General features: G+C 41.6%; 1 protein-coding gene and 2 long non-coding RNA genes across 4 annotated transcripts; 1 reads left to right on the top strand and 2 right to left on the bottom strand.

The window, feature by feature from the left end:
* Positions 1-317: 317 nt before the first annotated feature.
* Positions 318-6,804, bottom strand: LOC131363724 (uncharacterized). Its single transcript, XR_009206366.1, has 2 exons — positions 3,432-6,804; positions 318-3,246 (listed from the first exon to the last, which is right to left on the bottom strand). It is a non-coding gene; the product is annotated as an uncharacterized LOC131363724 (long non-coding RNA).
* A 466-nt stretch (positions 6,805-7,270) lies between these two features.
* Positions 7,271-21,765, top strand: polr2a (RNA polymerase II subunit A). Its single transcript, XM_058407087.1, has 28 exons — positions 7,271-7,600; positions 8,617-8,749; positions 9,044-9,180; positions 9,284-9,457; positions 9,554-9,835; positions 10,610-10,771; positions 10,874-11,094; positions 11,365-11,497; positions 11,574-11,698; positions 11,995-12,205; positions 12,290-12,499; positions 13,039-13,207; positions 13,387-13,481; positions 13,593-13,796; positions 13,940-14,162; positions 14,248-14,431; positions 14,534-14,705; positions 15,131-15,236; positions 15,377-15,582; positions 15,662-16,133; positions 16,755-16,855; positions 16,942-17,046; positions 17,146-17,328; positions 17,434-17,637; positions 17,966-18,152; positions 18,242-18,355; positions 18,437-18,586; positions 18,688-21,765. Exons 1-28 carry the CDS (start codon positions 7,514-7,516, stop codon positions 19,836-19,838), a joined length of 5,901 nt encoding a protein of 1,966 aa, XP_058263070.1. The 5' UTR covers positions 7,271-7,513; the 3' UTR covers positions 19,839-21,765.
* LOC131364028 (uncharacterized) lies at positions 20,947-25,240 on the bottom strand. 2 transcript variants are annotated; one of them, XR_009206409.1, is made up of 2 exons: positions 25,104-25,240; positions 20,947-22,971 (listed from the first exon to the last, which is right to left on the bottom strand). It is a non-coding gene; the product is annotated as an uncharacterized LOC131364028 (long non-coding RNA). The 2 variants fall into 2 exon arrangements; XR_009206410.1 differs by lacking the exon at positions 25,104-25,240 and adding an exon at positions 24,168-24,510.
* Positions 25,241-25,371: the final 131 nt, after the last annotated feature.

The raw sequence follows: 25,371 nt of genomic DNA, 5'->3' as shown, positions 1-25,371 counted from the left end.
GTTATCATGTTTACTCACACTTTAGTCTTAAAAACTTGGATATGAATGCTGCATTAACGTTTAGGATCAGGTTTAAACTGTATACCATGAGCAGACTGGACTTAAATAACCCCAGCAGTGGCGGTGGCACTCCAGCAGAGGAGGCTCTGAGTGTGTAGAGAAGGTTGTGTAACAGAGGTCTTGTGTCCGCCACACGGGGGCGCTCTGAACCCTGACTCTTACAGGAGTTCATGTGGCTACCAGGATCAGGGTCCATCTGAGAGGATTAACATCAGGTTAATATAAGCAGTATGTAGAAACAAAAGAGCACAGAGGTGTGGTGTAAAAGAGAGCTTTTTATTCTGAGATCAGGAATAAATGTACAGGGCTTAAAAATACGTACATAAAGAACGACAGGAAATCAGGGCTCGGGAAAGTAGCCTAGAGCTCTGATCATTAATAAACATCGTTAGAAAAATATGAACGCTTATCGAGTCTTCTTTCGGCAGGTTATATGTTTAACACTTACTTTAAACACACTAACACTATGCTGACATTGGATTAAGCTGAGACATGATCATACAAGTCATACAAGTCATTACACGCCCATGTAAAGTACCTAAAGTCTTCCAACAAAACGTGTTTTTTTAACTTGTACTTCACATGCATGCAAATGTGGTGCTAGAAATCCTTAACACACACAGGTGAACATATCTGAGGTGAAGATCAAAAAGTACCTTACAAAAAGGTTTGTATTTGTGGTGAAGAAGAATAAGGCTTGCTATCTTCAGTTGAGGATTAAGCAGTGGTGTGTATCAAAGTTAAAATAAACTACATTGCTAAAAGTTTTGGGACACCCCTTCAAACCTTCGCGCGCAAGCTCCATAAAGACGTGAATGAACTAGTTTGGTGTGGAGGAACTTGACTAGCCTGCACAGAAGACAAGAAGGTCCGGCTCGCACTCTCTGCTCTAATTCATCCCAAAGGTGTTCTATGAGGTTGAGGTCAGGACTCTGAAGTTCCTCCACACCAAACTCACTCATTCATGTCTTTATGGACCTTGCTTTGGTCACTGGTGTGCAGTCATGTTGGAACAGGAAGGGGTCATCCCCAAACTGTTCCCACAAAGTTGGGAGCATGAAATTGTCCAAAATGTCTTGGTATGAAGCTGAAGCATTAAGAGTTCCTTTCACTGGAACTAAGGGCCTGTATTTTGGCAATACAGTGTATGTACACAAGAACACGTGAAACAATTTTTCACGGTCATTTTTCATGGACAACCATCTGTCCTGGACATCTGTCCAACACACCTGAGTCGACTGAGAAACAGCTGTTAATTAGGTGATTATCTGGGTCAGGTGTGTGAGGGTAGGGTAGGGAGAGTCGCTAAAAACGTGTGGACACTGGGTTTTCAACACTACTGACATCTCTACTGACTTTATTTTGAAGTGTCATGCTTTTCAGTATGAAGAAAACTCACCGGTCTGGAAACCAGAAGAGAAATCTAACAAAGAAACAATTAAAGAAGAAAACCAAAGACTTAGTGATGAACTAAAAGTAACATAACATCATTTTGGTACAGAAACAGCTTTGCTAAGATTTGGAGCTTGAAGTTTGGTGCACCAATCCTAAAGTTGTCTCATTATAATGAAGCTTAATTTAAATCACCTTACATTTACATGACACACATCCCAGGCTGAGGACACCGCATGATAATTCTGTACACTACAAGATCTCATCCCTGTTCCAGGAAAGACTGCTGTCCTGCACATCACACCTGATTCATTTAATCAATCACATTTTCCAAGCTGAATCAGGTGTCTTGGGAGCTGAAAAAGCACTAAAATTTGCTGAACAGGAAGTTCTCCAGGACCAGGAGTCATGAACATGTGCTGTAAATTAACTGACATTCAGATTTCTGTCATTGCTTGAGTGTAACATTTCAGTGTGTGGAGCAGCAAGTGTTATAGTTTTTGTTATGGACTGAGGACATCAGGTCCTGTGAGAACACGTCTGTACTGTTAAAAGTCCATGTTGGAGTCCTGCTCTGAGAAACCTGATAAACTCACAAAGTTAGGTGGGTGTGGGAGCAGAAAGAATATAAACAAAAAAAAACTGGCGGCCATTAAGAACTCCTGCTCCAAGAGAAAGAACAATAAGAAAGCACAATGTTGCCAATTTAGAGACCTTAATGACAAATCTAGCTACTTTTAAAGCAGTTGCTGGCGGATGTCCTGAACTCGATATGGTTCTCCATCTCAAAGCTGCTGATATATGAGCCGAGAGAGCGGGTTTGCTGGATTCACTATGTCCAATCGCAGCTCACCACAGTGCCCAACAATCACTAATCACTATATTTCCTAATGTCCTATTACTGACCATCATAGATCCCAACCATCTATGTTCCTAATGTCCAATCGCTGACCACCATATTTCCTAATGTCCTATTACTGACCATCATAGTTCCCAACTATCGATGTTTCTAATGTCCAAACACTGACCATCATTGTTCCTAATGTCCAATCACTGACCATCATAGTTCCCAACCAACAATGTTCCTAATGTCCAGTCACTGATTACTGATCCCACTGGCCAACTGTTGGTCACCTTTACTCCCCCCCAAAAAAAGACAAAACCAACAACTGAATCACTCTGGACCCTAATGTCCGATCACTCATCACCACTGCTCCCTGCAACCAATCACTAATTGGCATAGTTCCTAAAGACCTGCTGTTTCCAAGTTCCATTGATCATCATTGCTCCCAATGATCAATAACCATCTTCATATCCTGGGTCATGTCAGATTTACAGCTCCGTTCTTGGATGGTAATATGCCTGGCACATGGCACACATCTCATTGAGAAGCCATCTTGTATGAAACAACTCGTTATGGTCTGGTGTCTCCTTCGCCATATCTCTGCCTGGGTCACTCAACATTCTGTACCTATCCCTGACCATAACTGTTACTGGAGATGGGACAGAGTAGAGGCTCTCTGGCCACTAAACCTGGATCTGTTTTAGAGGAACCGCTGATGTGTGACTAATGAACTTGTAGAATTCGCCCACAATGACATTGGACCATATGTACTTTTTGACCATGTCCAGTGTTCTAGCTGCCTGTTTGTTGGTATTTTGGCACTGAAGCCTTTGAAAATCACAGATGAAAACGGTCCAGTGGTCCAGCATTTTGGCATTCATCCTCCTCTAGAAGGCTGGTATACAGGGGTAATGTTGACTGCAGCAGTTGAGCAAGATTGTGGATCAGCACTGTATAAACATAAGAAAAGAAAAAGGAATATATATAAATAAACACAAACACACACATGCTGTCTGTCAATCTGTCAAAAAAGTGAATTCTGTGTGTTCATTCACATCTCTTCCACTTTAAAAAGAAAAAACTAAAAATAAACAGCCACCTCCTGTATACAGTGTGTGTGTGTATGCTTACTTACATTTTTTTAAAACGTAAACCGGCTCCCTCTCCAGGAAGATGCTTCATCTGATGACACGCTCCCGAATCAGATGAAGCACTTCTGTCATCCTCGTCTTCAAGACGTGCAGCTAAAGCTTCCTGAGGAGCTAAATCTCTCCTACTTGAAGCCATGGTGGTAAATCGGTGCTCATCATTTTTTCCAAACTTTGATGAAATAGCCAAACTCTCTGAATGTACTACTCTCCATCTCCTGCTGTTTATAATGAGGCTCAGCCAAGAACCACTAAATGTCATTTGACACAGGGTGAAGAGACTGAATATGATTGGGGCAAGGGACCCAGTTACTGATATTTACTTCATAATTTACATGTAGCAGCTTGCTTTTACACTATATTGCCAAAAGTTTTGGGACACCCCTCCAAATCATTGCGTTCAGGTGTTGGGCTTGACCCCTTAGTTCCAGTGAAAGGAATTCTTAATGCTTCAGCTTCATACTAAGACATTTTGGACAATTTCATGCTCCTAACATTGTGGGAACAGTTTGGGGATGACCCCTTCCTGTTCCAACATGACTGCACAAGCTCCATAAACACATGGATGAGCGAGTTTGGTGTGGAGGAACTTGACTGGGTCCTGAGCTAATCAACTTCAACTCTTCTGGGAAGGCTTACCACAAGCTTTAGGAGTGTGTTCATGGGAATTTTTGGCCATTCCTCTAGAAGCGCATTTGTGACATCAGGCACTGATGTTGAATGAGAAGGCCTGGCTCGCAGTCCCCGCTCTAATTCATCCCAAAGGTGTTCTATGGGGTTGAGGTCAAGACTCTCTGAAGTTCCTCCACACCAAACTAGCTGATCCATGTCTTTATGTAACTTGCTTTTTACACTGGTTCACAGCCATGTCGGAACAGGAAGGGGTCATGTCTAAACTGTTCCCACAAAGATGGGAGCATGAAATTGTCCAAAATGCCTTGGTATGCTGAAGCATTAAGAGTTCCATTTTTTACTGGAAGTAAGGAATCAAGACCAACCCCTGATTTCAATGATTTAGAGTGGTGTCCCAAAACTTTTGGCAATTCAGTGTATGTCAAAATACGACAGAGATGTGCATAAGAATGTGGCTAATTATAAAAGTAAAATGTGCCCAAGAGTAGTAACTAGATATCATAACTTCCTTGTCTTCTGTTCTTTCATACAGTTTCGCATTCATCCAACATGATTCCGAAGACATTACACAAGTTGGATATAGAGTTTATACAATAATGACCTCTATGAATATGCAAATGAACACGTCGGTGACGTCACCCGGCAACTTCTAGCCACTTTCCCAGCATGCTGTACCTACTTTCCCCTGAAAATACCTGAACAACACTGAGAGGACCCCTCTAACCTGACTTGCCCCTAAAGCAGATCATCTGCCTCTGTGGCACGAAAAAGAAAATTCCTGTTTCATGTTTTTTCCGTTTCAATCTGGATCACGTAACTGGCACACTGAACTGACTTCTAAAACGTCAGAGGGGGTAAAATAATAAGGAAGGAGACATGTTTAGCTGTAGCAAATGACTCAGCCTGACTTCTCTCTTCCTTACAAAACAACAACCCCAGTAACAGAGCAGACTCCATTTTTATTAGAGACGCCTCCGCCATACTGGCACACCACGTACAGCTCTGAAGATGGATTAGAGACGTTTCATTTCTAAAAAAAAATAATGTCGCTAAGAACATAACCTTTGCCAGATATACTAGTACATGCATGTAGACAAATATATATAAAAAAGGACACAGCGGTGAAACACACCCGAGTTACATATAACAAAGCTTTTACTGTTAGCCGGCTAACAGTGGTCATCTTAGCCGGCTAAGATATCCCAGTTGACTAATATTTTATAGTTATCCGTTACAAAAATCGAAATCTACATACTTAACAATGGATTAAACATCGTAAAAATCGCGTTTTAATGTGTTTCCCAGCGACCAAAGACAAATTTCTAGAATAGCGTTTATGCTAGGCTTCCTTAGCATTGGCGCGTGCAATTTATCGACTATTCCCCAAAATATATATACACACACATAACTATGTTTTATATATACGCTATAACTCTGTTATATTACAGTAATAAGAAAACAACGTAGGTTTCCGTGCTATTTCCATCACCATGGCAACTAATCTTAGCTAGATATCTAATATACAATATATCCAGTACTCGTTATTATTTGTTTATTTTTTTTTATTAAATACTTAAATAGAGACAATAAGAATTAAATCGAATGGCTATAATCTAATCTAGTTAATATTATTGTAGATATATTTCCTGAATTGAAGATTCCACATCAGCACCTAAAGGGCGATTCATAAAATCGTCCGTGTTACGTTTCTGAAATCAAATATAATGTTTAAGCTAGATGGTATTTCATTTATCGTCGATCTAAAAAATCGAGTTAATTTTTCACTTTTTTAAAATCATGTTTTCACTTCACTGCTGTTGTGGAGGAGACAGAGCTATGCTAAGCTAACTGTGCTAAAGCTAACAACCACGGCGGCCATATTGTGCATTAACGTTCTCCTTCGAACGAAGGCGACTTGTAGACGAGTATAAATATAAAATAAACATTTGATTTAAATCAACGTCGTTGACCGAATTTAACTTTGATCCGACATTGTAATTTTAATAGCTTTAAGATAAAATACTAATCCCCACAGTATTTAACGTTATTAATGCACCCAGTGTTACCTAACGCCATTTTTTGTTACAGGCGACACAAATGTAACACTTCTCCATTACAATAGACTAAAACTCTCCATTGAGGAAAATATCATTTTAATATTTCTCAAATAATATTTGTTAAAGCCCGTTTATCTATTAATAATGTTATCTAAAGTTATCAGCTGAAGGCTAACTCGCGGCCTACAACCTAAAATGTAAAAAAAAATGTATTCAGACTTAAAATACGTAACACCCTTTTAAGCAATCGTCTCACAAACCTTAAACGACAAGTTCTGATATTTTGTATATAAAAGAATTAAAAAATTGTAGTTGGTTCAAAGCCCCAGGCTTTCCGGGAACTTTCCAACACCGCATACCGAAAGTCTCTGTCAGTTGTCCGGCCAGTGCTTTAACTCGACTCCGAGGCTTCCCGCAATTTCCCATAAAATAGTAGCAAATGTTCAAAACTGCTAGCAAAATTAGCGATCATGTGTAAAAGCGTGCTAAAGAACTTTGTTTCAAATTAGTTTGGAGCGTTTATCATAAAAGCTAAAGAAAATATATATGTTTGAATCTTCGGTGGTTAAGGTAGGCCTTGCGCGCGAGCTTCTTTTCCAACACTCGTAGCTGATCCAGGACGAGACGGACGGAACAGTACCGTTTTTTTTACTTTTGCTTAGACGGGGAAAACAGCATTCGGCAAACATCGGCAATGTTCGTAAAAGAGGCGGGACGATACGAACGCCGTTATAGTTTGTTCCGATTGGTCAGTTCTTTCTTGGTTATATATATTCATGACCATGCCCACAAATCACGTTTCATGTTGTTAAATATTTAAATTTATTTATACACAGATGGCTTATAGCGACGCCTTTTTTAAGGATAGACCAATAAGAGGCCTTGTTTTATGACTTCCCGCCTTGTTCTGGTTAGGATTCGTTGAGAAGAAAAACGTGCAACCTGATTGGCTGTGCGTCATCCTTTATAAATTATTTATTTCCAACATTCGTGTAACCAATGGACGTTCGGGAACGTAGCGGCGCAACCCGCCTTCTGACTAGTTTGCCCCTGTCAACGGGTGTAGGTAAACCCGTAGCTGTACTTCAGTCTATATAAAGACGTGTGCGAGCCGCTTTCTTTCAGATGCGCTTAGAGCGCACCAGAGTTTAGATCAAGGGGAGGAAGGGGGCTAGCAGAATAGTTTAAGCAGTTAGATTGTATACATAAATAAATAGGCACATTGAGTGGTAAGAAACGTGGTTCGTTTGGAAACCGCCATCGGACACGTTCCGGTCACCTCTCGGTGCCAGGAAGAGGGTCTTGGTGGCGTTTCAGAGCCGTTCCCTCTTTGAAAAGCAGCGTGCCGAGGGGAGGACGAGTCTCTTTGAATAGACAGGATGCACGGACCGCCTTCCAGCGACAGCGCATGCCCACTGCGCCTCATCAAGAGAGTTCAGTTCGGCGTCCTCAGCCCAGATGAGCTTGTAGGTCTTTGCCTTTGCGCTAGGTTTTTTCTTCATTCTTTGGACATCACCTTTGTTGCTCTGAGCTTCGCCGTGTTATTAACATCATAACCACTTTAATTCCATGTTTAGCTTGAAGTTTTAGCTTCAGTGTTGTCCGCGCGCCTTGTTTTAGCACTAGCTTAGCATTGCTAGCTAACTCACGCGCCACTCAGTAACAACAGTAAGCGCACGTGTAGGAAGTTGAACATCAATCTATTGGATAATCAATAAAAAAATATATATATTTTTATAAATACAGTAGTGCAGAGTTTTATTAAATCTTCATATTGATGTAGCCTTTGTTTGTTTTTACTTAGTTTCTTCTCGTTAAAATCCAACAACTCGACATAATGTCTGTCTTCTATTCATGACAATAAAACAAATGAATTCAAACGCATGCCTTTTTTCAGTCTTTTAATGCAAAATGTCCATTGTGTGTGCACTTAGTTAGCATTTGATCATGCAGGAGAATATATTAAAAACAGTAGAAGTATGTTGCGTTTTATACGAACATGCTCTAGATCTAATTCAGTTAATATTGCACTGTTGCGAGTTCTGATTTAATTTGGCCATTTTGGTCAGTGCACGCTTGTGAATATTAATGAGCGTCACGTAAAGCTGCTATGAAGAGTGTAGTGAACTGCTAGACCTGTGTGAAGTAAGCCAAATGGGTTACATACCTGGAAACTGTGAGGTGACAGTCACGCGAGCAGATGCGTCACGTGAAGGTGCAGTAGTTGGTGCAGACATGGTGTTTGAAGCTGTGATTGCATTGTGCTAAACAAAGTGGTCATAAGCACTCATGACTTGTATGCAAAGATTAAAAAAAAGCCTCATTTGTAATATGTGCTTTTGAGCTGAGTGTGAGGTAAAATTTCATATGGCTTCTTTAATCACACTGTGTGTAGCTTTTTTTTGTTGTTCTTTTAGACCAGTTTTGGGATGTTTAATATGTAAATGTTCAACAGGTTAATATTCGTGTTTGGTCTTTGTAGAAACGGATGTCCGTCACTGAATTGGGCATCAAGTACCCCGAGACCACAGAGGGAGGACGGCCCAAACTGGGTGGCCTCATGGACCCTCGGCAGGGGGTCATCGAGAGGTCGGGGAGATGCCAGACGTGTGCAGGTGCATCATAAGTTTTAGCTTTTTATGGTTTTATGTGAGACCAGCGGCCGAGTGTCCTCGACTGACGTGAAATGTCGCCTTTTCTATACTGAGCTGTAATAATAAAAAAAAAAAATCTGGTTAAAAAAATTAAAAATAAATTCAGGTTTAAAAATTATATAAAATCTATGGGGGGGGGAAAGTAATTAAAATAAGTAATTTTTGAGACAAATAAGTAGTTTATTTATTTAAATTTTTTATATATATATTTTTTTGCTATCATGGATCATAAACTGGTGCCTTGTTTATATGCAGGTAACATGACAGAATGTCCGGGTCACTTCGCTCACATCGAGCTGGCCAAACCCGTCTTTCACGTTGGCTTCATCACTAAGATCATGAAAGTCCTCCGCTGTGTGTGTTTCTTTTGCTCCAAGCTGCTGGTTGATGCGGTGTGTTATTCTTTTCATTTTTCCCTATTTGGTGATCTATCCCTAATCTGATCAGTGCAAGCTTCTAAGTATTAACATGTGTTTAAAAATAATCTTTGTACAGAACAATCCCAAAATCAAAGACATCTTGGCCAAGTCGAAAGGTCAGCCGCGGAAGCGCTTGATGCACGTCTACGACTTGTGCAAAGGTAAAAACATCTGTGAGGGAGGAGAGGAGATGGACAACAAGTTCGGAGTGGAGCAGCAGGAGAACGATGAGGACCTCACTAAAGAAAAGGTGAGCTGTAACACCTGGCTGGTCCAGGAGCGCCACTTTTTAATCAACTTTTTTTTTTCTTTTTCTTTTTAACGGTTCTTCATCATCTGTGGTCAGGGTCATGGAGGATGCGGGCGCTACCAACCTCGTATCCGGCGCTCGGGCCTGGAGCTGTACGCCGAGTGGAAGCACGTGAACGAAGACTCTCAGGAGAAGAAGATTCTCCTTAGCCCCGAACGTGTGCACGAGATCTTCAAACGCATCTCTGACGAGGAAGATCTCATCCTGGGCATGGATCCCAAGTTCGCACGGCCCGAGTGGATGATCGTCACCGTGCTGCCGGTCCCACCTCTCGCCGTCAGACCGGCTGTGGTCATGCAGGGTTCGGCCAGGAACCAGGTGAGAGTTAGGCAGTGTGTTCACTATCTCACCACAGAGCTATGGAAAACTTATTTAATTCAGTTATTAAGTTTTTTGTATTCATTCCAACGAATAAAGAATAAGAAACAATATAATTCTTTATCTTATGCAACCAAAATAAGTCTTTTTTTTGATTGAAGTTTAATTGTTTTTTTAGTTTTTGTAACAAAAAAATGGGGAATAAAAACATAATATATATATATATATATATATATATATATATATATATATATATATATATATATATATATATATATATATATACATATATACATACACATATATATATATATATATATATATATATATATATATATATATATATATATATATATATATATATATATATATATATATATATATATATATATATATATATATATATATATATATACACACACACATATAAGGTGAAATTAAATATCTACCTATTTATTAAGGTAGATAATTAAGATTTTTAGTTGGCTTAAGAGAAATATTTTTAGGTGATTTAAAATGAATAATCTGATGAAATAAAAATGTAATTTAATAATCAATTAATAGCAATTATTAAAAATAGAATAATACAATGTAAAACAATTTCAGCCGCTTTTATTCAAGCTCTTATACGTTTAAGATCAAGTCTTATTAAATCTTTAAAATAAGATTATCATACATGTTTTAGCCCATTGTGTGAAATGTCATTGCAGTGCATTGTTTTCACCAGACCACACTGAATGTCCCATTAAACTGCTCTTTGCGGTTCCCCTTCAGGACGACTTGACGCACAAGTTAGCCGACATCGTGAAGATCAATAACCAGCTACGGCGGAACGAGCAGAGTGGAGCCGCGGCGCACGTCATAGCTGAAGACGTCAAACTCCTGCAGTTCCACGTAGCCACCATGGTGGACAACGAGCTGCCCGGTCTGCCTCGAGTAAGTTTTAATAAAATGTATGCGGTAAATATGATGCGTATGAGTGTTATTAAAGATGAGTTGGAGTAGACACGCTGTTTTAATTTATTTTGTTTGTTTCAGGCCATGCAAAAATCCGGTCGTCCGCTCAAATCCATCAAACAGAGGCTGAAGGGGAAAGAAGGCAGAGTTCGAGGAAACCTGATGGGGAAGCGTGTGGATTTCTCAGCCCGAACAGTCATCACGCCCGACCCCAACTTACAGATCGACCAGGTGGGCGTGCCTCGCTCCATCGCCGCCAACATGACTTTCCCTGAGATCGTCACGCCCTTTAACATAGACAGGTAACACAGACTGTTTTAATTCAGCTTCTTTCCACATGTGGAGTATGTTTGGAGTTTATATATAACTTATCAGTGTTTGAATCAGCATTAGATACGTATGTAGTGAACGTCAGCTCAGTAAAAATTTCAGCAACTCGGAGCATCATACGTTTTGACTAAAAAGCAAAAATTAGGCTTCGAGTTATTTGGGAAGGAAGTGTAAGATGGTCTCTGATATTTGGATAATTAATTGAGATGATGCACTTGGATTTACGTCGATTCCGTTTTCAGACTCCAGGAGCTTGTGAGGAGAGGAAACAGTCAGTATCCCGGAGCCAAATACATCATCCGTGATAACGGAGACCGAATTGACCTCCGGTTCCACCCTAAACCGAGTGACCTTCACCTTCAGATCGGCTATAAGGTAAAGTAACGCTGTTCTGTAGCTGCTATAATTATTTTTTTTAAGTACTTAACTTTTGTGAATGGTGTCTCATCAGGTGGAGAGGCATATGTGTGATGGTGACATCGTCATCTTTAACAGACAGCCCACCTTGCACAAAATGTCTATGATGGGTCACAGGGTTCGAATCCTACCTTGGTCTACGTTTCGACTGAACCTCAGGTATATACTGTGTGACTAGGTGCCTGTTTCTAGAGCCCTCTACTGGTCGAGAGGTGAATTACATCATAATGAAACTGCTGGAGAGTTGCTTTTTGAGGGTGTGGAATAAGGCTTATTTATTAAATGTCTTTTATTTAATTTTTACACACATGGCTCTGATTGTATTGGTTATAGGATTAAGTTTCTAAAGATTTTTTTAAAAATGACAAGCTGCACCTTTACTACATAACGTCAGTGTTCTGTAGTTTGTTGAAAATGATGGATGAGCAGAATAAAATTCCGATCTTCCTCTGCAGTGTAACGACTCCTTACAACGCCGACTTTGACGGAGACGAGATGAACCTTCACCTGCCCCAGTCCCTCGAGACCCGTGCCGAGATCCAGGAGCTGGCCATGGTGCCACGTATGATCGTCACACCCCAGTCCAACAGACCCGTCATGGGTATCGTGCAGGACACGCTCACTGCCGTGCGCAAGTTCACCAAGCGAGACGTCTTCTTAGAGAGGGTGCGTATCGGTCAGACTTGAAAACAATTCTCAGCGATGAATAATAGCTTTTTTTTTTTTTTAACTAGAGGTTTTTCCGATCAGGGTGAAGTGATGAATCTGCTGATGTTCCTATCCTCCTGGGATGGCAAAGTGCCCCAGCCTGCTATCCTGAAGCCACGCCCACTGTGGACCGGCAAACAGATCTTCAGCTTGATCATTCCAGGTCACATCAACGTGATCCGTACACACAGCACACATCCAGATGATGAAGACAGCGGCCCATATAAGCACATCTCTCCTGGAGACACGAAGGTGGGCCTGGTGTCCAGTAATTATGCTGCTCTCAAATTTTGAACCATCATGGGTTCCTCAGGTGTCTGTCTGAAGGAAATTTTCTATGTACTACATGTATTACATGTATGTAGAGACATTTTTTAAGCTTAGCTGTCACATAGGCACAATAAGTCACCTTTGGACCTGGTTTGAGTCTACACAGCTTCATTTAGGACACTTACAGGCCCTTTGTTTCTCGCACATTAAACCATTAAAGGTTTCATATGGAAGCTCTCTAAGTGTAAAATCTTTAATTTCTTAATCCACTTTTCTTTTAAAATGAACAGCTTTGTAATCAAACACAGGTTCTTTATACGTTCATGGGATAATCAAGAATTCCTCCTACAATGATTTTTCTAGGTACCCTTGCTGATATGATGGGCTAGGGGGATCTACATAGAACCCTAAACCTGACTGAACCCTTAAAGGTTCTCAGTTAATAAGCTCTCAACAGAAAGTCCAGTTATTTTAATTTTTTGTGTGCACGCGTGTATTGGTAACGTTCCTTCCTGTTTCAGGTGATCGTGGAGAACGGAGAGCTGATCATGGGAATCTTGTGTAAGAAGTCCCTTGGTACATCCGCCGGTTCTCTCGTCCACATCTCCTACCTGGAGATGGGTCATGACATCACCCGCCTCTTCTACTCAAATATCCAGACTGTCGTTAACAACTGGCTGCTCATCGAAGGTGAGGCTTTATTCATGAGACTACATGTGTATTAACATTTTACATCCATGCTTTTGAACCATCATGGGTTCCAGGTGTTTATCTGAAGGAAAACGTTTACATCTACACTTTCCTCCCACCAAACCCCCACCCCCCGTGCCCGTGATCATGGTTTCTTGTTTGTTTCCTCACTCTTGTAGGTCACTCTATTGGTATCGGTGACTCTATCGCTGACGCAAAGACGTATCTCGACATTCAGAACACCATCAAGAAGGCCAAGCAAGATGTGATAGAGGTGAGAATGGTTATGATGTCTCTAGTCATAGAAATATTTTTTAAAGGCTGCTTTGTGTTTTGGGAGAAGGAGGGGGTGGAGCTTATTTTGATGACATACTACACTTTCCAGGTCATAGAGAAAGCTCACAACAACGAACTGGAGCCCACTCCAGGTAACACTCTGAGACAGACCTTTGAAAATCAGGTCAACCGTATCCTGAACGACGCTCGAGACAAGACCGGATCTTCTGCCCAGAAATCGCTGTCCGAGTACAATAACTTCAAATCCATGGTGGTGGCCGGATCCAAGGGCTCCAAAATTAACATCTCACAGGTGAGACTAATGAGCGTTTCTCTTTATATCACTTGGAGTCTGTATAAATTCTTAATTCTTTTTGTTTCAAATCAGATTTCTCCTTCTATACCTGATCCAAGTTAGATTACAAAGCTCTGTTTTTGCTTGTTATTATTCTGTAGGTTATTGCTGTGGTGGGTCAGCAGAACGTTGAGGGTAAGCGAATCCCTTTCGGCTTCAAGCACCGCACTCTTCCTCACTTCATCAAGGATGACTACGGTCCCGAGAGTAGAGGGTTCGTGGAAAACTCGTACCTTGCCGGTCTGACGCCCACGGAGTTCTTCTTCCACGCCATGGGAGGCAGAGAGGGTCTGATCGATACGGCTGTGAAAACAGCCGAGACAGGTAGACAAGAACATTTTAAAGGATCTATAGACCGTTTTTATTTGTGTTGGTGTTAATGTTCATCATCTTGTTTTGGTCTACTCAGGTTATATCCAGCGTCGTCTGATCAAGTCTATGGAGTCTGTTATGGTGAAATACGACGCCACAGTGAGAAACTCCATTAACCAGGTGGTACAGCTGAGATACGGAGAGGATGGCCTGGCTGGAGAGGCTGTGGAGTTCCAAAACATGGCCACACTTAAACCATCCCACAAAGCTTTTGAGAAGAAGTGAGTCTTTCTAGCAACCTGTTCTTTCCAAGCCTCGTCTGACATTCTGTCCTTAGCCATGACTTTCGCACCTCTGACCTTCTCTACCATTTAATCCACCAGGTTCAAGTTTGACTACACTAACGAGCGAGCCCTGAGGCGCACGCTGCAGGAGGACGTGTTGAAGGAGGTGATGACCAATGCGCACGTGCAGAGCTCTCTGGAGAGGGAGTTTGAGAAAATGAAGGAGGACCGAGAGATCTTGAGAGCCATTTTCCCCAGTGGAGACAGCAAGGTGTGCATTTATTCTGATCAACATGCATGTGTGTTAATAGAATTTAATAGAATGCCACAATCTTCAAAAATGTTCACACATTGATCTCATGTGATTGCTTTGACCTAGCGTTGTATTTGGTTTTGGGGCAATTCTGTTTACAGTATCTTTAGCATGTGGCTTATTACCCTGGAAAATACTGACATGTTAATCAACCAATTTTGTTTACTAATTATTGATCAGAATCTAATGGCAGGTATTGAAGTTGTGGTCAAAAAGTCAGTATCCTGTATTTTCGGAAGGAAAAATGAATCCCATGGTTTTTGAATTTGGACAATTCCATACCCTGTTGTACCTGTGATCATGATGCATGTTCTACCGATGCTGTTAACTCCGATTAAGTCAGGTCGTCTCATTGTTTTGTCATTTCTTCTCCTTTCCTGTAGGTGGTGCTGCCGTGCAATCTGGCTCGAATGATCTGGAACGCACAAAAAATTTTCCGCATCAACCCGCGAACTCCGACAGATCTCAACCCTTTAAGAGTGGTGGAGGGTGTGTAAACTTGAGTCAGCTGTTTGGGCATCTGGGGGAAGATTATTCCATCACCTAGATGCCAGAACAGAGAAGAGTCTTGATGTGTACCCATGTTGTACCCCATATTCCCATAGCTCACGTTACTTGTTCTTATGTAGGTGTGCACGAGCTGAGTAAGAAGCTGGTGATCGTGAACGGCGACGATCCGTTGAGCAAGCAGGCCCAGCAGAACGCCACGCTGCTTTTTAACATCCATCTGCGCTCCACCCTCTGCTCCAGACGCATGACCGAAGAGTTTCGTCTCAGCTCCGAGGCTTTCGAGTGGCTCCTTGGAGAGATCGAGACCAAGTTCAACCAGTCGATCGTGAGTAAAGCAAAAATATCCTGTAATGTAAAGGATTCTGAACTCGGTGCTCAGGTTTTATTTCTAATAAACGTTTTAGGTTCACCCGGGTGAGATGGTGGGTGCTCTGGCTGCTCAGTCTCTGGGTGAGCCTGCCACTCAGATGACCCTGAACACCTTCCACTACGCCGGTGTGTCGGCTAAAAACGTCACCCTGGGTGTGCCTCGACTCAAGGAGTTGATCAACATCTCCAAACGTCCCAAGACTCCGTCCCTGACCGTGTTCTTGCTGGGCCAGGCGGCCCGCGACGCAGAACGCGCCAAAGACATCCTGTGTCGCCTGGAGCACACGACCCTGCGCAAGGTCACGGCCAACACGGCCATCTACTATGACCCCAACCCCCAGAGCACTGTAGTGGCCGAGGATCAGGAGTGGGTGAACGTTTACTATGAGATGCCCGACTTTGACGTGACGCGCATCTCTCCTTGGCTGCTCCGCATCGAGCTGGACCGCAAACACATGACTGACCGCAAGCTCTCTATGGAGCAGATCGCTGAGAAAATTAACGCAGGTGAAACAAGACTCCACTTGATTTACCTTAGTGTATGTTTTTAGTATAATTATTAGTATTTTAAATAAAAAGGCTGAGAATTTGAGGGCAGTTTAAAGGCAACAAAAACATGAAAAAATAATGAATGTTAAGAATAGTTGATAGTAAAAAAAAAAATAGCTGTAGAAAATAATGTAAATAAATAATAAAAAATAATAGAAAAAAGCTGTTTTTTATAAGTGTAGTGTACATTGGCATGGTCATTCACGGAGTAATTCCCCCCCCAATAATTTTATAGCCAGCTCTGTTCATATGTCTTTGTCTGTCTGTCTCGATCTGTGTGTCTATCCATTTGTCTCCATCTAACTGTTCATTTTCGTTAGATGACTTTTATTGTCGTCTTGGAGTAATAGTCACATTAGCTCTGCTTTTCATTCACATGCCTTCAATTGAGCCTGTGGCGTTTCAGATACAACACCTACCTTATTTGTTTACTGAACTGATCCCGAAAGAGTTTCAGAAGTGTGTGTGGTGTGATCCTCAGAATAACACCATGGTTAGGAGCTGGAAACTAAATAAATAAGTAAACCAGCAGTGTAGATGTAGGTTTTCTCTGCTAAGCTGCTTATTTCTATCTTGCAGGTTTTGGTGACGATCTGAACTGCATCTTCAACGACGATAACGCTGAGAAGCTGGTGCTTCGTATCAGAATCATGAACAGTGACGAGAACAAGTTCCAGGAGGTGAGATTACTGATGTGGTGGTTTTTAAAAATAAATAAAATAAAGCGCACGTTTAACTAAGCTGGTTGGTGTCGTTCCTCTGTCAGGATGAGGAGGTGGTGGATAAGATGGACGACGACGTGTTCCTGAGGTGCATAGAGTCCAACATGCTGACAGATATGACCCTGCAGGGCATTGAACAAATCAGCAAGGTGAGACAAGTCGCAATAGGGGGTGCTGTTTTTAAATATAAACGAATCTTCAATCACAAGCCCTGTTTACTCTGGACTCATCGGCTTCTACTCCTGTAGGTGTACATGCATCTTCCTCAAACCGAGAACAAGAAAAAGACCATCATCACAGAGGAGGGAGAGTTTAAAGCTCTGCAGGAATGGATTCTCGAGACAGACGGCGTCAGTCTTATGAGAGTCCTCAGCGAGAAGGATGTCGACCCAGTCAGGACCACCTCCAACGATATTGTGGAGATCTTTACTGTAAGAATCCAAATTTAGGAAAACCTCCTAAAGGATGTGAATTATTAAGCACAAAATTGGATATCTGCAGCCATTTTTAGACAGCGTGTCTTTGTTCCTCTGTAGGTGCTTGGTATTGAGGCAGTGCGTAAGGCTCTGGAGAGAGAGTTGTACCACGTCATCTCCTTCGACGGTTCCTACGTGAACTACCGCCATCTCGCACTCCTGTGCGACACCATGACCTGCAGAGGTCACCTGATGGCCATCACTCGTCACGGCATCAACAGACAGGACACAGGGCCGCTCATGAAGTGCTCTTTTGAAGAGACGGTAAGAACAAGGAGCAGAGAAATTAATACTCTTTATTGCTTTTTAAATATTTTGCTTTTTTATAATGCTGTAGTTTCACTACATAGTAGAATTATTTTGATCTGATCTGTTATGAATGTTTGTTACTGAAATTAAATACATTTAAAGTGTTAATTTGTGGGCAAATTTGTTCTACCCAGTGCTATATTTATTCAAATAAGACAATACATTAACTGATTAAAAAAAGGTTAAATGCTGTAGTTTATATTGTATGTTTATTATTTTAATTTGTAAAAGTGAGTATCATTCATGGTACCGTTTTGCTGGTTTGTCCTCGACCTGCATGTAGGTGGACGTCCTGATGGAGGCTTCATCTCACGGAGAATGCGATCCCATGAAGGGCGTGTCTGAAAACATCATGCTCGGACAGCTGGCTCCTGCAGGCACCGGCTGCTTCGACCTGCTGCTGGATGCTGAGAAATGCAAATACGGCATGGAGATTCCCACAAACATCCCCGGCATCAGCGTGGCTGGACGTGAGTGACGTGTGTTAACTAGAAAAAAATTATTTTTAACTTGACAGTAAGTCATTTCATGCTGGTTTTTTCCTTCCCTTCTTTTGCAGCAACTGGAATGTTCTTTGGCTCCGCCCCCAGCCCTATGAGTGGCATGTCTCCAGCCATGACACCCTGGAACACGGGAGCCACTCCGGCTTACGGTTCCTGGTCTCCCAGCGTGGGTGAGTGCAGGCTCTAGTTTTTATCAGATTCTCTCGTATCCTATGTTTATATTTTGTCTCATCCTCTTGCTCTCCTAACAGGAAGCGGAATGACTCCAGGAGCTGCAGGTTTTTCACCAAGTGCTGCCTCAGATGCCAGCGGCTTCTCTCCGGGTTACTCGCCTGCCTGGTCTCCTACACCCGGCTCTCCTGGATCTCCTGGTCCAGCCAGTCCTTACATTCCTTCTCCAGGTTAGCTTTGGAGCCATTTTACTGTTTTTAGTCTCATGTTCTAGACATTCTATGAATTTGACTGAAAAATTGATCTTGTTCTTGCACTTTTTCTCCTCTAGGTGGAGCCATGTCTCCAAACTATTCCCCTACATCTCCAGCGTATGAGCCACGCTCCCCTGGAGGCTACACCCCACAGAGCCCTGGCTACTCACCCACATCCCCATCATACTCTCCCACCTCTCCTTCCTATTCTCCCACCAGCCCCAACTACAGCCCGACATCGCCATCTTATTCCCCGACGTCTCCATCTTACTCTCCTACATCTCCATCTTATTCCCCCACCTCTCCAAGCTATTCTCCCACATCACCCTCTTATTCTCCAACGTCTCCTTCTTATTCCCCGACCTCTCCGTCGTACTCTCCGACCTCTCCTTCGTATTCTCCGACTTCACCCTCTTATTCTCCGACGTCTCCGAGCTACAGCCCGACGTCTCCGTCGTATTCGCCCACCTCGCCCTCATACTCGCCGACTTCCCCCTCGTACTCTCCAACCTCTCCGTCATATTCCCCGACGTCTCCGTCATATTCCCCGACATCTCCCAGTTACAGCCCAACCTCGCCCAATTACACGCCCACTTCGCCCAGCTACTCGCCCACCTCTCCGTCTTACAGCCCCACCTCTCCTTCATACTCGCCCACATCTCCGAATTACACACCCACCAGCCCGAATTATTCTCCGACGTCTCCGTCTTACTCCCCCACCTCTCCGTCTTACTCCCCATCCAGCCCACGGTACACGCCCCAATCTCCTACGTACACCCCAAGCTCGCCCTCTTACAGCCCGAGCTCTCCTTCATACTCTCCCACATCTCCGAAATACACCCCCACCTCTCCGTCTTACAGCCCCAGCTCTCCGGAATACACCCCGACGTCACCCAAATACTCTCCCACTTCGCCCAAGTACTCTCCAACGTCTCCCAAATACAGCCCTACATCTCCAACTTACTCTCCCACTACACCCAAATACAGCCCCACTTCTCCAACATACTCACCGACGTCTCCTACCTACACCCCGACCAGCCCCAAGTACTCCCCCACTTCTCCCACATACTCCCCGACGTCTCCGAAATACTCCCCGACTTCGCCGACGTACTCGCCTACTAGTCCCAAAGGCTCGACTTACAGCCCCACCTCTCCGGGGTACAGTCCGACGTCTCCGACCTACAGTCCAGCCATCAGCCCCGATGACAGTGACGAGGAAAACAACTGAATTGGGCGACGCCTGGATTAGACTCTCCATCGCGATGCTGCCTCGTCCTTTGAGTTCCACCTTGAGAACACAGCATCGGCATGGGACACTATCGTGGGTGGACTTCACGCTATCTTCGAATCAGGCGACAGGAAACTACGGAACTTGGGGTCCTATGTGAAAGTTCTGAAATCTTTCGGATCCGTCTCGCATCATTTCTGCAAATATGGCTCTATTTACTATGATATTATCATAGATGTGACTGTAGAACCGACTGCCTTTCAGCTTTGTTTGGTTGGATTCTGAAGGGGTTTCGGGCTTTTATATAGAAATCTAAATATGAAAACCCACCCCTTTATAAAATAGACATCTCTAGTTCAGTGTTGAACGTAATGGAAATCTGAAAGCTTGATTTTGCCAAAAGCCTTTATAAAGTAAATAGTGGATCATATCTACTTCAGATGGAACTGGAGGAAAAACAAAGGTCGACCGAAGTGTGGTGCACAGAAAAATATTTTACTGAAACGTATCTTTTTTTTTTTTTTTTTCCCCCCTTGCTTTGTAAATATGCTGTGCTCAGTTTGTTTATCCATGCAGATGGAAAGAATTGAAACTCTAATTCATAAATGTTTTAAGAGCTGGGTTTGAGTTTGTTCACCGGCTAATATTAATTCATTGGTTATGATTCAGACCTGTCTAATCTGACCAGATACTCATGCTGGTCATCTGTGTAGAAGAAAGGGTCATAGTAGGGGACGGCCACATCGAGGGCTTATCTACTATCCTTCCTCTTCTTTTCTTTCTTTTTTTTTTTTGGTAGTTAATTTTTTGCCAGCATAATGTTGAATTTTCACATAACCACAAAAAAATGCGTTACAGCCAGCAATAGCTTCCCTCTGACCGTAGAGGAATGTGAAAAGATGAGGTTTTTTTTATCGATTTTAGAGTGTTATAGGAGGAGGAAGGTGAGGGAGTTTAGTTGTATTTATGCCAGTTTCGCTTGGTCCTGTCAAGCTGAGCTAATCTTTTTTTTGTGTCTTTCTTTTACTCTAAATCCTCCCAAATATTAAAAAAAAAACCTCATCTGTCTGTCAGTCTGTATAAATCCCCCCCAGCCACAGCTTCCCTCCTTTTTAGTTAACGTTATTTAAAGAGTCCCCCAGTAAGTTACTGAGGTGAAATTCCTCTGCTTTTTTTTGTCTGCTTCGTAGAGATGTTTAGTTGTCTTTGGGTTTGCGTTTGGATTTTTCATCAACAGCAGGAGGCGCTAAAGTCAAAGATTTTGACTGGTGGTGTGCTGTGACTAAAGCTGGGCGCTGAAATCTATTTTACGCAGCAGTTGAGCTCGACACGTCCTCCTCTGATCCAAACATAACCCAAGATTTCCTACAACAGTAATCAGTGTTTGGTTTTTTTGTTTTGTTTAATATATATATACATTTTCTCCCCCCTTACCAATGTCTGTTCCTTAGGGAGGGAGGGTTCTGAAAATAAATACTGTACAATACTGGAAACCTATATGCAGAACAATGTGTATAAACAGGTGGAACCAGGGTTCATTCCTGACATGAGCGACATTTGCCTCGCTCTTTAAATGTCAGTCATGGCTTTGTGCGAGCGTTCGCTTTATATAAAGCCTTAGAGCAGGTTCGTCAGCTCGTCAGTGTCTCTGCCCTAGATTGCCTTCAACGATGTTTTCTTAAAGTTTGTCACTTATGTGCCCAGGCTCCTAGTAGAAGTGTGTGGATGATTGAGAGCGAGTGTGTGTGTGTGTGTGTGAGAAGAGTGTATATTGTGACAGGGTTTCCTTCAGTTGGGCTGGGTTTGAAAAGGGGTAATAAAGCAAGATTTAAACTTTAAATTGCCACTGTATAGAAGAGGACTTCTCTAATTCTCTGTATCTATTTGTTTTTGACTTGATAAAAACAATAAAATGTTTGCCTATAAATCATTGCTGTGGTGGGGTTTTTTTTTACATTTGAATTGGCTAACTTCTCATCTGCAAACAATCATCTGAAGGTTGTCATAACGTGAGTCACTAGCGGAACTGAAATCGAGGTAACTGGTACAATGGCCATCTTGGCCGACTGTTTTGGGTTCAAGATCCTCTTTTCTCATTGATGTGTGACGGTACTGAGAATACAGATGGAAATACTTTGCATTATGATTATACAGACAGGCTGGTGATTTCAGGTTGAATCAGCACACATGAAACTGTTAATTAGCTACAAGTCAAAAAATAAAATGCATCGTAATAAAAATACATCCTGATTTGGTCATAGATCTGAAGAATCCAACTTGAGCCATTTAAATGTTCATGGAATGACCAAAGATTTCAAGGATTAAGTAGCTGAGGATATCTGCCAAATGCCAGAAGTGTATATGTGCCATGATGCACTTCCACAAACCCATTTGGAGAAGTGTTAGTCCAGTGGTTAGGGTGTTGGATTACTGATCAGAAAGTTCCCAGATTATCAAGCTGCCACTGCTAGGCTCTTGAGCAAGGTCTGTACTCCCAATTGCTCAGTTTTATAAATGAGTTAAAAGTTGCTCTGGATGAGGATAAAGTCCAAATTAGCTTCTCTGACAATTTCATTACATACACTATATTGCCAAAAGGTTTTGGGACACCCCTCCAAATCACTGAATTCAGGGGTTGGACTCGGCCCCTTATTTCCAGTGAAAGGAACCCTTAATGCTTCAGCTTCATACCAAGACATTTTGGACAATTTCATGCTCCTAACTTTGTGGGAACAGTTTGGGGATGACCCCTTCCTGTACCAACATGACTGCACACCAGAAAGGTAAAACATCTTTTGGATGAATTAGAGCGGAGGAACGGTCAAAATTTCCCATAAACACACTCCTAAACCTTGTGGAAAGCCTTCCCAGAAGAGTTGAAGCTGTTATAGCTGCAAAGGGCGGGACAACTCCATATTACATTCATGTACATGTAAAGGCAGACATCCCAGTTTTGGCCTGGCTCCCAGTCTCCACTCTAATTCATCCCAACTGTGTTCTGTTGGGTTGAGGTCAGGCCCATGTCTTTATGGACCTTGCTTTGTGCACTTGTGAGCTTCAGTTAAAGGTCTTGGTGATTTTGTGATGGATGCTGGTGCTGAACTCCTGGGAGTTTCCAGCCATAACTGGAGACCTGTAGAGGTGACAAAGAATGGTGTGAAAAAGACAAAGACAAAAATTGCAGCGAGTGTTAATTCTGAAGAGAGAAATGTCTTCATGAAGAGAGAGGTCAAAGGGAACGGCTAGACCGTTTCAAGCTGATTGGAAGACTATAGTAGCTCAAATAATCACTCTGTACAAACATAATGACAAGAAAAGCATCTCAGAACATCATACAACAAGGAGGAAGGTGCTGGCTCAGTTGGTAAGGTGATGGTTCATTCAGCTGATTAGAAGGTTTGAATCTAAAGACCACCAAGCTGCCATTGCTGGGCCCTTGAGCAAGGCCCTTAATGCTCACTTCTACAAATGAGATGAATGCCACTCTGGATGTCTGCCAAATGCCAGAAATATTAACATGTCTATCTTTGAAGCAGAAGTCTGCATCAGGTTCCACTTCTAGCGGTCAAGAACACAAATCTGAGGCTCAAGTGGCTTATAAGCGTCATTTTATTAGGAAGTAATTCACAATATTTTGAATGTATTGTGGTTTGGTTCCACATTTTTGGTTCCACATTTACACAATTCGGTTCCACATTAGAGATAATTAGAGATTTATATATATGTGTATATATATATATATAAAATTCAATTATATATATATATATATATATATATATATATATATATATATATATATATATATATATATATAAAATTCAATCCCATTTTTGAGACAGACCCTCGATGTTGACAACATCAACAAGAAATAAAGGATTTTCATCAAAAGCATGATTATAGGAATTATTTGTTGTTTACGGTAACGAACGAACTAAGGAAAGAAAGAGTCTCTTCAGATCAGCGAGTCGACCCCCAGTGATGAGTCAAGGAGTCGATTCGTTTACAAACGACATGCTGACCACACAAACGTCTCTTTGGTATGTTTGTTTAGCTGGATATCTTTAATGTCATGCTGAAATTGATGTCAGACCTGAGCCAGGTAATCAGCGTCAACATTCCAGTCTTATATTTGGGTTGAAATTGCAGTAGACAGGCTGGTTAAAGCTCCAAAAGCAGGTATATGAAGCTTTAACTCCTCTTAAGAAAATCCTCACACGATTCATTCATTTTAACAATCGATTTTTTCTCACATGATTAATTTATTCACACGTTAGATTTATTTCAGGATTTTTTTCGCATTAATTTTAACAATATATATTTATATCTTACCTTAAAGCGATCCGTTTATTGATTTGATTGATTAATTCTCACGTGATTCTTTCACATGATTCATTGAATCTCAAGTGATTCTTTCAAACAGATTAATTCATTTTCGCATGTGTTCTTTCAAATGATTCATTAATTCTCAAATATGATTCTTTCACATGAATCATTCATTTTCACCTGAGATTCTTTCACATGAATCATTCATTCTCACCTGTGATTCTTCATTCACACATGATTCATTCATTCTCACGTATTATTATTGCTAATGATTAATTCATTTTCACCTGTGGTTCTTTTACATGATTCATTCATTCATTTATTCTCACGTATTATTATTGCTAATGATTAATTCATTTTCACCTGTGGTTCTTTTACATGATTCATTCATTCATTTATTCTCACGTATGATTATTGCTAATGATTCATTCATTTTCACATGTGATTCTTTCACATGATTCATTCATTCTCACATGTGATTCTCTCACATGATTCACTCTTTCTCACATATGATTCTTTCACTAATTCATTCATTCTCACAAATGATTCTTTCAAATGATTCGTTCATTTTCATATATGATTCTTATAAATGATTCATTCATTCGCGCATATGATTTTTTCAAACGACTGATTCATTCTCACAAATGATTCTTTTAGATGATTCATTCATTCTCACATATGATTCGTTCACTAATTCATTCATTCTCACATATGATTCGTTCACTAATTCATTCATTCTTACATATGATTCTTTCACATGATTCTCACGTCATTTGTTCACATGATTCATTTACTTCCACCTGATTCATTTATGTTCAGAGGTGATTCTCTTTCACACGATTCGCTTCTTTTTAAACCGAATTTTCTTCCACATGATTCATTTACACATATTCACACGTTGATCATGTGTATGACTCGTGCGTTTATTTAACACATACTCACGTGATGTTGAAATGCACTTTCACACACTTTTTTTCAACATATCCTCTCGTGAGAAGTATGTGAAGCTTCAGTCTTCAGTGGAGTGAACATCAGCTTTGATGGTGATATTTGTTAACATTTCCTAACCTGAAGCATTGATGCATCTTCCTGCACCTAGCTTAGGCAATTCAGTCAACTGTATGAAATGTGAACAGTAGAGATTCGAGTAAAACCCGCCCTTCTCCTTCGCTCCTTCATGGTTTTTGGTTCTTTACCAGCCCTTCTCTTG

This window comes from Hemibagrus wyckioides, linkage group LG13, assembly GCF_019097595.1.
Source record: "Hemibagrus wyckioides isolate EC202008001 linkage group LG13, SWU_Hwy_1.0, whole genome shotgun sequence".
NCBI lineage: Eukaryota > Metazoa > Chordata > Actinopteri > Siluriformes > Bagridae > Hemibagrus > Hemibagrus wyckioides.
The sequence above is the reverse complement of the archived record's forward strand: the minus strand, read 5'-3'. Positions and strand labels throughout refer to the sequence as shown.